The sequence below is a fragment of the Chiloscyllium plagiosum genome, unplaced genomic scaffold, assembly GCF_037043375.1.
Source record: "Chiloscyllium plagiosum isolate Xiang-an unplaced genomic scaffold, Cpla_swu_hap1 HiC_scaffold_39, whole genome shotgun sequence".
Taxonomy (NCBI): domain Eukaryota; kingdom Metazoa; phylum Chordata; class Chondrichthyes; order Orectolobiformes; family Hemiscylliidae; genus Chiloscyllium; species Chiloscyllium plagiosum.
The window spans coordinates 33,952,701-33,965,414 of NW_028270177.1; the positions used below are offsets into that span (position 1 = coordinate 33,952,701).

The following is a 12,714-nucleotide window of genomic DNA, read 5'->3' on the forward strand; positions in this document are numbered from 1 at the left end:
TTTTAAAAAAGTCGCACTCTCAGGTTAGCTGTTAACAATGGTGATAGCTTGACAATATGTTGAAAGTGTTGGCCCGCTCTGTCTATGCCATGATGTTTAGATTGATTCTAATCTAACAAGTGAGATAATGGAGTTTTACATGACTTCATGCAGTTTTTGAGCTCAGAGTTCTATATGAATGCATGCAATTTTTCAGCAAAGTACAGTGTAACCCTGCAAGTACAAATTCACCCCACAAAATATATGTGTGCATGTGGGGCTTTGTCTGTTTGTCTGTGTGTGTGTCTGGGTTGGGGGTTGAGAGTGTGGGAAAGTGTATGTGAGTGTCGTGAGTGTAGAGTGTCTTAAGTCTGTGAGGGGGTGAGTGTGGGAGTGTGTGTGTCTGTAAGGGTGTGTGTGGGTGTCTGTGTGCGCGTCTGTGTATATGTGTGTGTGTGTGTGTGTGTGTAGGAGTGCCTGTGTGTGTGTGTAGTGCAATGATAGTTACCTGTAATGTGACATGAACCCAAGGTCCCGGTTGAGGCCCTCCCTATGGGTACCATACTTAGCTATCAGCCTCTGCTCGGTCACTTTTCGCTGCTACCTGTCCTGAAGTCCGCCTTGGAGGATGGACACCCGAAGGTTCCGAGGTCGAATGTCCTGGACCACTGAAGTGTTCCCCAACTGGGAGAGAACCCTCCTGTCTGTTGATTGTTGTGCGGTGCCTATTCATCCATTGTCGTAGCTTTTGCTCGGTTTCCCCTCAGGGTTTGCTCGGTTTCCCCCTCAGGGCAGCCTTGCTTGCAACATGTAAGATAGACAACGTTGGCTGAGTCACATGAGTACCTGCCATGTACAAGGTGGGAGGTGTCCCCATGCGTAATGGTGGTATCTATGTCCACACTCTGACATGTCTTGCAGCGCCTACCATGACAGGGTTGTATGGAGTTGTCCTGAGAGCCAGGCAGCTTGCTACGAACAATGATCTGTTTGAGGTTTGGCGGTATAACATAATATATTTGAATTGCCAATATGCATTTAATAAGGTCCCACATTAGACTACTCAATAAGATAAGAGTCCGTGATTTTAGAGGCAGTATATCGGCATGGATGAAGGTTAAAAGGTACAGACTTGGGATAAAGGGAACATTTTGAGGATGGCAACCTATGGAGTGCCACATGGATCTGTGTTGAGGCCACATTTATTTATAATATATACTAACGGTTTGGATGAGAGACGTAAATGTATTATCATCAAGTTTGTGGATAACACAAAAAAAATGTGAGAATGCAAGAAGTGGGAGTGATACACGGTTTTCAGAAGGATATAGACCGGGTTAAGTGACTGGGTAAAAATTTGGCAGATGCAATTTAGTATGGGAAAATGTGAATGTATAGAGTTTGGTAGAAAGAAGAGAGGAATCAAAAAGGAAAGACTATAGAATGCTGCAAAACATTATGATTTGGGAGTCCTCATGTATGAATCACCTACAGTGAGTAACAGGTGAGACAAATGTGCTGCTGGTCTTCATTTCAAAGGGAATGAAGTATAAAAGTAGGGAGGTCTGGCTAAAACTAAAGAGGCACTCCACGTTTGGAATATTGTGTCCAATTTTGTGTTTAAAGAAAGATATACTGGCATTGAAGGCAGGCCAGGGAATGTTCAGTGAGTTGATTCTGGAAATTGGGATATGCTTGAAGTATTTTTTGTCTTCAGTGCTTACAGTGCAAATAATCAAACATAGAGGGGCTCTAAACCTTGACTATTTACAGAATACCCTGAGGCATGTTTTCATTTGATTCCTACCATGAAATGCAGTGAGTTAACTAGACCTTTGATTTACCAGCATCACCTGATCTTTTTATGTGTTAGACCGCATGAATTTTACACTATGTCGCTGTTGCACATGTTCCTTGAAGATGGTAAAATATCTACACCCAAAGCCGATACTCAATCTAGCCATGCATCCTTTATTTCTGAATTAGTTCTCCCTTAATTTGTGTGTAGTACCCTCACATTCTTAATGTTTGAGTGATCAAAACTACAAATTATACTGAGTCCTTTCACAAAGTGAATCAAAATGGAACAGCTACACAGTGAATTGCTCAGAACAATGTGTTTGAATGAGAACTTTCCTCTTGTGAACTAATGATATTGTTTTAATTGTTTAATTAAACTTTCAAAAATCACAAGCTGGGACCTCAAGCTGCACCACCACCTGTCACCACAAATGTGAAAATGATCAAATTAATCACTGGTTTGATTAATTAGGCTGATTTTGACTTCCATCCAAGATAAAATAAGTACACAATGCAATTTTATTCATTCTTCATAAGAAAACAAAACTTATTGATGATAGCAAACTTGTCCTTTAACAGGTAGCACCATTAATTATGAATTATTCAAAAGCAAATGTAGACAATACCACCTTCAAGATCGAAACGTGCACGTTCAGTCTCAAATAGGGCATATGAGTCAAACTTTGCAGAAATATGTGGAAAAATATAGTCAGAAGGAAACTAGGTCCACATCACAAGGGGTAATGAGGTGACTTTCTTGTTGCCTGTTTGGTTTCTGGTGATTGTATCATTTTGTTGTGACTGGTGTTCCCCAATTTAATAGCTGGACAGTTGGGTATTTGTTAATTCTGGGGTAGTTCTTTTCAGAGTCTTTTAATACTGGTTTTCTTCCACACTCGCAGAGAGAGAGAACACCGCTTGCAGGATTTTGGAGCTTTGAGTCCCACTGCTCTCTTCTCCGATTTGTGATAAGCTGCTACTTAGAAGCAATTGAAAAGTTGTTGCTAAAAGTTTGTTTTTCAACTCCAAGACACTTGGTGCCAGTCACTCTCTTAAAAGTATCAAATCCACCTCCTCTAAAAGTTACATGCCCTATATAAACAGGGAATGAACACAATACAGTTATACTTGTGCATTGAATTGTTTTTTTAAAAATAAGTTCATTGTCTGAGACCCAGCACAGTAGTCCAAACTTAGACTTTATAGTTTCTATTGCAAATGAGGTGTCTGTATATCTTACAGAAAGAATGAAGAAAACTAAAGCTATTGTCAGTATTCCAACATTCTACAAAAGCTGTACTTGATCTTTTGTCAATTTTGATGATGATCTGAATGCATTTCTCTCTGAACACTTTTAAAAACATTGCTTGTAGTGAATTTATTGCACAAAATAATTTGTGTACTTTGTTAATGGAAAAAATGTCTGTCAGCTTGAAAGGTTTAACCACCTGAATCAAATTTATTTCAGATATAGAATCAAAAACGCTACAAGGACATAAAGGAGACCACAAGCTAAATGCTTCAGGAGCGTCAGTCATTGAGAATACAACCATTGAGTTTCAGAAAAACTCTGATAAAGAAGTTCTGAAGATACAGGGCCCACTTGGTGCTGATTTTATTATCAAGGTAATTATGGACATTTTGATTGTTCTTAAACTTATATGTATGATGATGAACCATGCAACTGCTATTTTCAAAGTTATGTAATCACTATCAATCTAACGAATACTCAAATCATAGAGTACTCAGCAAGATTTAATTGGAATGGGTCATTTGCCCCCATATTGTGCAGTTCTTGCCAGAGATAAGCAAGCCAGATATTGAAGGCGATATATTGTTGATGAATTTATTGTGTTTTACCAGGCATTGACAGAATTCTGTGACTGTGAGTCAAAAAAACTAAAGTTTGTGATGTTAACGGAAAATTAGTTAGCTGGATTCAAAACTGAGTTGGCAAAAGAAAAGAGAATATATGGAATTTGATGACGGCCTTGTTGGAAGGACAGTGATTAGGTGTTGAAGGGGGTGGGGTGATTCATTCCTGATACCCTGTTGTTGAAACACTTCTAAATGATCTGGGGGAGAAAACTGCTGGTAATAATCAAAATCAATTACTGATGATATCAAACTGTCTGGCCAGGCATCAAAAATAAATTAGATAATTAGCATTCCCGATATATCTGGGCCAATCAAGTTAGAATTGAGAGAAGAATCTTAGAATTATATTGATGTAATCTAATGTACATGGGAAGAGAAAACAACACCTTTTCAAACAGTGTAGAGGTGGAGAAGAAAGTGGTGTTGTGTTCAACCTTGCTTAGTTGTAGCATTGTTCCCAGTAATTTAGATGGTCACAAACATTTAAGCCTTGATAGTGGTTTGAAGTAGGAGGTACCACAGTGGTGTTCCATTGTCAGATGAGACTTGAAGATTTTCTTTATTCAGTTGTGGGATGTGGACGACACTGACTGGTTCAACATTTATTGCCCTTTGCTAGCTGTCCTTGGGAAGGTGGTGGTGAGCTGCCTTCTTAGACCATCTGTTTGATGGAGGTTAACCCACAATGTCCTTAAGTAGGAACTTCCAGGATTTTGACACTGTAAGGAACAGAGCTATATTTCCATGTCAGAATAGTAAGTGGCTTGGAGGGGAAATTACAGTTAGTGTTGTCTATTTAATCAGTAGGTATAAAAAAATTTATGGTTTACTGAAAGTTTACCTAATATCTTGGCAACATTCCTCTGATGACCACATTAATTCCTTATTTACCTGTATTACTGGTTAGTAGGAAATTATCTGCTAATTTATTATAAATCTACATAAACTATATTTCAAAAATATCTTAGGATGTTGCAGGGCATGAAATGTCCTTTCTCTCTCTCACTTCTGACTATTAATCACTTACCAAAAGTTTGATTATTATCATAAAAGAGAATCAAGAAAATTTACTGTCCTCATACTGATTAAGCATAAGACTATATTTGGAATTTTATGAGCAGTTTTGATATCTGACCTAAAGAAAGATATTGAGGAGTTCAGAATAGTGACAGATGTGAGACAAGGATTTGTGTTCAAGCCTAAAGCAAAGAGTCAAAGCAAGTTGAAATTGCTTTCGTTCAAAGTGTTATGACATGGGTAAACTCTCCTGCTTAATGTAAGCCAGAACACAGAAAAGATTTATCCCATGCAGTAATCTGTGAAAGTTTGAGGCGCCAAGGACTATTTAAAGTAAAAATTAACAATTTTATTTCTTGAAGTATAAGAGGGAATAAATAGCTAACAACAATTACAATTTCTTTCTCTAACCTATCTTTTAATTTCCTCTCTACAATACTAGTCCGATTAACCCCCCGACCAATTAAGATTTACAAAAAAACAAAACTTATCTAAAACTGGCAGCTTTTGTTCTTCTGTCTATGTTGATCTTTTCTTCTCCTTGGGGATATTGCTTCACAGTTTATTGATTGATAAAGGTACCTTTTAAGAGATCTGTTATTTCTGGGCAGCGTTCAGATGTCTTTGGCTTGGCAGTTCTCCTCTCAACGGTTCATTCTTCTCTCGTCTTATACCCCTCCAAAGCATTGGATTGTGTCATTGGTTTTTAAGATTGTCAATATACTAAATTGAAACAGGATTGCAGTTTGGTATTTTTCAGGGTATAATTTAAACTGATTGACCTAATTTGAAACTCTTTTGTCATTTCCAGGCAACCAGCTAATTTAGCTTTTGACCAAGTGTTACATTGTGTCTTATTGAGAACACTTGGTGCTGTCAATTGTTCTACCAACTTTTAACACTCTTAAAGGTACAGTACACCCACTCCTTCATAACAAAGGAGAGAAAATTGAAGAAAAACTCAATTTGACAGTGGTATGCTAAAGGAAACAGATGATCTGGACAAAAACAGGATAATTTGTTTTGCTAGTCTGAACTCACAATTAAGATTAACAGACTTGGGCTCAGAATGTTGGTTGCAAGAAACAGCTGTTTATTTCACAATTATTGTGCGGATCCTCTCCACCCCAAAGGAGTCTGTGTTCCTGTGACAAGATATGTTTTATGTTATCATTCATTTGGAGCTAAGGATAGTGAGAGGAGAGACTCCAATTTTGTTCCATTTCATGGCTGATGAGGACTCTCTCCCAAACAAACCTGCTTATTGGTTTGTTTTGGAAAAATTTACAAGCTAAAGATCAACGTGGTTGGCTGCATTATAAATGCACTGTTCTTGCATTCAGTCCTGGAGTGGGACTCGATCCTGGAACTTAAACCTCAGAAGCAATAGTGCTGCCACTGTGCCACGAAACCTCCAGACATATGGGATGGAGTTAGATACTCCAAAGAACAATAGCTGACCATAACTGACTGCATTATGTCAGATGGGAACGAAAGATGAGAAATGAATCATGTCCTTGGAGACCAGTGAACTGAAACCAAATTGTGAAATGCGAGGAAGAACAAGTGGACATTCTGATCATTTGCTCACCTGACGTAGATTTGTATAGCACTGAAACAGACCCTTCGACCCAACTTTTCTATGCCAACCAGATATCCTAAATTTTTCCAGTCTCATTTTTCAGCATTTGGCCCATATCTTTCTAAACCCTTCCTATCTGTGTACCCATCTAGATGCCTTTTAAATGTTGTAACTGTACCAGCCTCCACTCTTTCCTCTGAAACCTAATTCCATACACACACCACCCTCTATATAAAAAAAGTTGCCCTTGGGTCCCTTTTAATCTTTCCCCTTCCACCTTAAACCTATGCTCTCTAGTTTTGGACTCCAGTACCCTGGGGAAAAGACCTTGGCTATTTATCCTATCCATGTCCATCCTGGTTTTATAAACCTCTATAAGCTCACCCCTGTTCCTCCGCTGCTCCAGGGAAAATAGCCCCACCTTACTCAACCACCCCCTATTGCTCAAACCCTCCAACCCCAGCAACATCCTTGCAAATCTTTTCTGCACCTTTTCAAGTTTGGCAACATTTTTCTTCAGGCATGGAGATCAGAACTGAACACAATATTTCAAAAGTGGCCAACCAATGTCCTGTACAACTGCAGCATGACCTCTGAACTCCTATACTCAATGCACTGATCAATAAAGGCAGTGGACCAAACGCCACCTTCATTACTGTTTGGAGATCAGGAAATATTTATAAAGTAAATGAGGTTTGCCTTTTACAGGATGCCCTAAAATACTTTACAGCAGTGAAGTACTTGAGAAATCTGATCATTGTTGTAATGTAATGGACATTCTATGAAGCACTTTAATTAAGCAGAGGACATAGGTGGGCTAAAATCTACAAAATGATAAGCTTACCCTGTTCTGTGGTGGAATGAGTTAGATGGACAGAGCACTCGATACTTGTATCAGAACTTATGTTTGAATTTCAACAACAGATGGTTAGTAAAAGCAACTTAGGTAAAATGTCTGTCAGTCATATTGTTTGAGCATTAACATGCGCCAATATTAAATATTTCTCTTCATTATTTTAAAAGAAATATTCGTCCATTTTGAGCATTGAACTAGTGTTATGCTGGTAAACTGCTGCACCATCCAGAGTTTGACATTATTCAGGAAATTAAAGTGCACAGCATTTATTAGAGCAGTGTTATAGAGATAAAACTAGATATTACATGTGTATGCGAGCTGATCCCATTTTATGTTAGATATTGTGAAAAAGCAGATGAATATAGATGAAGAAAGGCTAGAAATGATAAAAGAACCTTGAAGCACATCAGCGATGAATTTGGTATGTATGGAGTTTGCCTCGCAGGAGCTCTGTTGTTTAGACTATGATAATTAAGATTGCAACTGTAACAGGACAATAGCTTAGATGTAGATCAAGGAAGAAACACAGAGAAGTCAATGTATCAAAAGACAGTTGTCTAGAGGAGGGAACATCCTGTAGTGACAGTCAAGCAATTAACTTAAAATATTGAACGGTAAGATTGACAGATGAGAAATGATTCCTTAGAAGCTAGGAACTCTCTCTCTAACAGCATTATGGGTGTACCTACACTGCACAGACTGCAGCAGTTCAAGAAAAAGACTCACCAACACCTTCTCAAGGGCACTCAGGGCAAATCCAGCCAGTAAATCCAAATCGTTTGTAAGAAATTTTTAACATGTGACTCAATTTCCCACAACCACAATTCTGAACAATAATCAAATTCCTTCCTCACAATACTTCAGCAGGGACAATAGATGAGAAACATCACTCTTCAGCACTTTTGAACAGCGATAGCAGAATCTTGGAAATGATGATTGAGGTGCGTGGAGATGGGATTCTCTATTAGGGGAGCGGAAAGAAAAGATAAGTTCAGAAACAGAAAATACCCTTTGGTACATGCACCCTTTGGATGCCTATTCCTCCTTGTCAGCCAGCCAACAAAGTTCAAAATAGCTCACGCTTTTGAATATATGTTACATATAGTAATAGTTGGCTACATTTATGTGAAGGCTCAAATGCAGTCTCAGGACTCCTGTGTCTGGATAAACCTGTCATGCTTGGCTTCTACTCTTCAACGCGATTAGAAATGCTTCACGGTGTCACAACCATTTTACACACTTTGCCAACTTTCTAATGAACTCATTGTTATGATTCCAGCTGATGATAATACTAGACAAATCTATTCCCAGAGTGAGACCTGGCTTGATAGACCAGAAGTTTTATTTTGCTTTCTGTCTACTGTGAAGGTCAGTTACTGAATATATTCACAAGATTAAAAATCACACAACACCAGGTTATAGTCCAACAGGTTTAATTGGAAGCACACTAGCTTTTGGAGCGACGCTCCTTCATCAGGTGATTGAGGTTGTGAAACACAAAGTATTAAACTACAAAAGAATAATTTTAAATACTCTTATTAGAAAAGTCAGAAATAAAGATTTTATCCCACAACAACTACCTTCCAGGCACTCAAAACTCAGTGATGGATTGTCCTACCTCCAAATTAAAGTTTCTGCTTCCGTTGGCATGTCTATAATTGGTTTCTTACAGGCAGGTTTCTGCATCCACCCCATGCTACTTCATTCATTTAATGTATATCCCTAAAACTCTTAAGCAAGCTGCTAACACAGCTCACATATTTCTTAATATGGTTTTTTTAAGCACAGCAATTTGTTTCTAGAGCTTTTCTCTTGCTGACCTTTAAGCCACATGACCTTTTCTCAGCTCTGACAGCTTTAGTGATTGCCAAGCGAACTATACATTTGTTGCTACTAACCTGTTCTCTCTAACTTAAAAACTGCACAAAAGAGAGAACTTTTCTTTTCTTCGATGGTTCGGTCATACAGGAATCCTGTTATGAAGCAACAGCAGTTTTCTTTCCTCTTCTACACATTTTTCCATAATACACTGAACTGTTCACATCTAGCATTTAATAACCACATTGAAATGCATATAAACAAATGTCCAGGCACCCTTCTACCACACTCAAACCTCAAAATGAAAATAATATTTTGGACTGAATCTTTTTGATAGGTCTGAGTGTTGTGGGTTATCATTGGATGTGTGCCAGAATCAGATGACAAGTGCAGTGAGGCCATCTCTACATCGATGACTGTATCGGCGCTGCCTCGTGCTCCCACGAGGAGATTGAACAGTTCATCCACTTCACCAACACCTTCCACCCCGACCTCAAATTCACCTGGACAGTCTCAGATTCCTCCCTCCCCTTCCTCGGCCTGTCTATTTCTATCTCAGGCGACCGAATCAACACGGACATCTACTACAAACCGACCGACTCCCACAGCTACCTGGACTACACCTCCTCCCATCCTGCCCCCTGGAAAAACGCCATCCCATTCTCCCAACTCCTTCGACTCCGCCGCATCTGCTCCCAGGAGGACCAGTTCCAAAAACGCACAACCCAGATGGCTTCCTCCTTCAAGGACTGCAATTTCCCTCCCAACGTGGTCGACGATGCCCTCCACCGCATCTATTCCACTTCCCGCTCCTCCACCCTTGAGCCCCGCCCCTCCAACCACCACCAGGACAGAACCCCACTGGTCCTCCCCTACCACCCCACCAATCTCCATGTTCAGCACATCATCCGCCATCATTTCCGCCACCTCCAAACGGACCCCACCACCAAGGATATATTTCCCTCCCCTCCCCTATCAGCATTCTGTAAAGACCACTCCCTCCGTGACTCCCTCGTCAGGTCCACACCCCCCAACAACCCTACCTCCACTCCCGGCACCTTCCCCTGCAACCGCAGGAGGTGCAAGACTTGCGCCCACACCTCCCCCCTCACCTCCCTCCAAGGCCCCAAAGGAAACTTCCATATCCGCCACAGATTCACCTGCACTTCCACACACATCATCTATTGCATCCTCTGCACCTGATGTGGCCTCCTCTATATTGGGGAGACAGGCCGCCTACTTGCGGAGCGTTTCAGAGAACACCTCTGGGACACCCGGACCAACCAACCCAACCACCCTGTGGCTCAACATTTCAATTCCCCCTCCCACTTCACCAAGGATACGCAGGTCTTTGGATTCCTCCATCGCTAGACCACAACAAAATGACGGTTGGAGGAAGAGCGCCTCATCTTCCACCTAGGAACCCTCCAACCACAAGGGATGAACTCGGATTTCACCAGTTTCCTCATTTCCCCTCCCCCCACCTTGTCTCAGTCTAATCCATCAAATTCAGCACCGCCTTCCTAACCTGCAATCTTCTTCCCGACCTCTCCGCCCCCACCCCAGTCTAACCTATCACCCTCACCTTGACCTCTTTCCACCTATCACATTTCCGACGCCCCTCCCCCAAGTCCCTCCTCCCTACCTTTTATCTTAGCCTGCTGGACAAACTTTCCTGAAGAAGGGCTTATGCCCGAAACGTCGATTCTCCTGTTCCCTCGATGCTGCCTGACCTGCTGCGCTTTTCCAGCAACACATTTTCAGCTCTGATCTCCAGCATCTGCAGACCTCACTTTCTCCATCTCTACATCAAGACAATCTCACTCCATCTTTTATGCTTTTTACAAGTAGCGTGGTGAGATTCTCCCGAGGCAGTAGCAGGATGCCAGATGATGGTCATTATTGTTTGTTAAATACCTTGTTAGTGTTACACCTTGTCTCAACAGCATTCATATTTCTGTCTATTCAACACACTGAGCAAGCTGGACTCTGGGATATCCTGCCAAGGAAACCAGAACATGTATTGGCGGATTCAGCTCGCTGTTCGGGCTGAGAAACCTTCATAGTGGACACCAGGCAAAAATATCATGGGGCATGAACCGTGGGAACCAGCTAAATGCACACCCATTCTATGGACATTGGCACCAGCCATGCATCCCAATCATTCTGGCATCACCTCTGTGCACTAGCTGTGTGCTTTGGAAACACAAATTTGCATTGTAGAATACACCAGCAACCAGCACATTAATCAGCAGCATCAGGGATATGTTGGGAACAGGGACAGACACCCAGCTCACAGACTGGACCAGATTGTACCTTAGTGATGCTTTCCTACCCTCTTAGTACTCTCTGCCATAGTGCCTACCTGCAGTCTCACAGTCAGCGGCTAGCATTGCTGCTAAGCATTCTTCAGTATGGGGAAGGGGGTGTGACGATGATGGTGGGGGAGCTCATCTTGCTATACAATCGTTTGCTCTGTCGGTCTCTCACCTTCTCCGTGTGTCAGCAGCAGACTCAGAAAATACACATCGGTAGGAACGTCTTTAAATATATAAAAAGGAAGAGAGAGGTCACAGTGAACATGTGCTCCATACAAAAATGAATCTGGGGCGATAGTTATGGGAAACAAGCAAGTGCCACAGGAGTGAGACAGATATTATGCATCAGTCTTTACAGTCTACTTGGAAGATATTTTGAATATTCCATTGATACTAAAGAATATGGGTGAGGAATTGAGCGCCGTCGCCATTAGAGAAATGGTATTAGACAAACTAATGGGGCTAAAGGCAGATAAGTCCGCTGGTCATGATGGCTTGCATCCTTAGATCCTAGAAGTAGTAGTGACAGAGATAACGGATGCATCAGTTGTAATTTTCCCAAAATCATTGGATTCTGGAGAAGTGCCAGAGAATTGGAAACCTGCTAATGTGACGCACCTAGTCAAAAAGTGAATAACTATTGACTGATTAACCTATTGTTGGAAAAATGTTGTAATCGACTATTAAGGAAATAATAAGCACATACAGAAAATCATAATCTAATCAAGCAGAGTCAGCTTGGCTTCATGAAAGGGAAATCATGTCTGACAAATTTATTAGAGTTTTTGAGGAAGTCTCAACCATAATGGATAATGGGGGACCAATCGACATATTGCTGGTTTGTATTTCTCGAAGGGGTTCGACAAGGTACTTCACAAAATGTTAAGTCATAAAGTAAGAGCCCACAGTGTTGGAGCTGGTATGTTGATATGGAGAGAGAATTGGTTAAGGAGCAAGAAACAGTGAATGCGGACAAGGGGTTCTTTCTCAGGTTAGCAATCCGTGATCTGTGGGTTAGCGCAGGGATCAGTGCTGGGACCACAACTGTTCACAGTATAATGGTTTAGAGGAAATAAGCAAATATACTGTTATCAAATTTGCAGACGACACAAAAATAGGGAAAAGGCAAGTTGCAAGAGAGACACACATACTTTTCAAAGAAATATTGAGAGTTTAAGTAGCTGAGCAAAGTGTTTGCAAATGGGATATAATGTAGGAAAATGTGAAATTGTTAATTTTGGAAGGGAGAACAAAAAATATTGTTTAAATAGAGAAAGTAGCAACAAAAAGCAATTTGGGGGGTTTATGCATGAAACAAAGAAAGCGAGCAGATAATAAAGAAGGTGGGTTAGAGTATAAGATTAGAGAAGTCCTACTGCAACAGTACATGTGCTGGTGAGACCACATCTGTAGTACTGTGAGCTGTTTTGGACTGCTTATTTGAGGAAATGTATTATTTCACTGGA

General features: G+C 40.8%; 1 protein-coding gene across 2 annotated transcripts in view; it reads left to right on the top strand.

Annotated features, from left to right (window-relative positions):
• adamtsl3 (ADAMTS like 3) overlaps positions 1–12,714 on the top strand; it is a 669,182-nt gene that overhangs the window by 422,007 nt on the left and 234,461 nt on the right. For both annotated transcript variants that reach the window (XM_043677600.2, XM_043677602.2), the window contains one exon: positions 3,248–3,405. In XM_043677600.2, the coding sequence (XP_043533535.2) occupies positions 3,248–3,405 (158 nt within the window). The remainder of the gene's footprint in view (positions 1–3,247; positions 3,406–12,714) is intronic.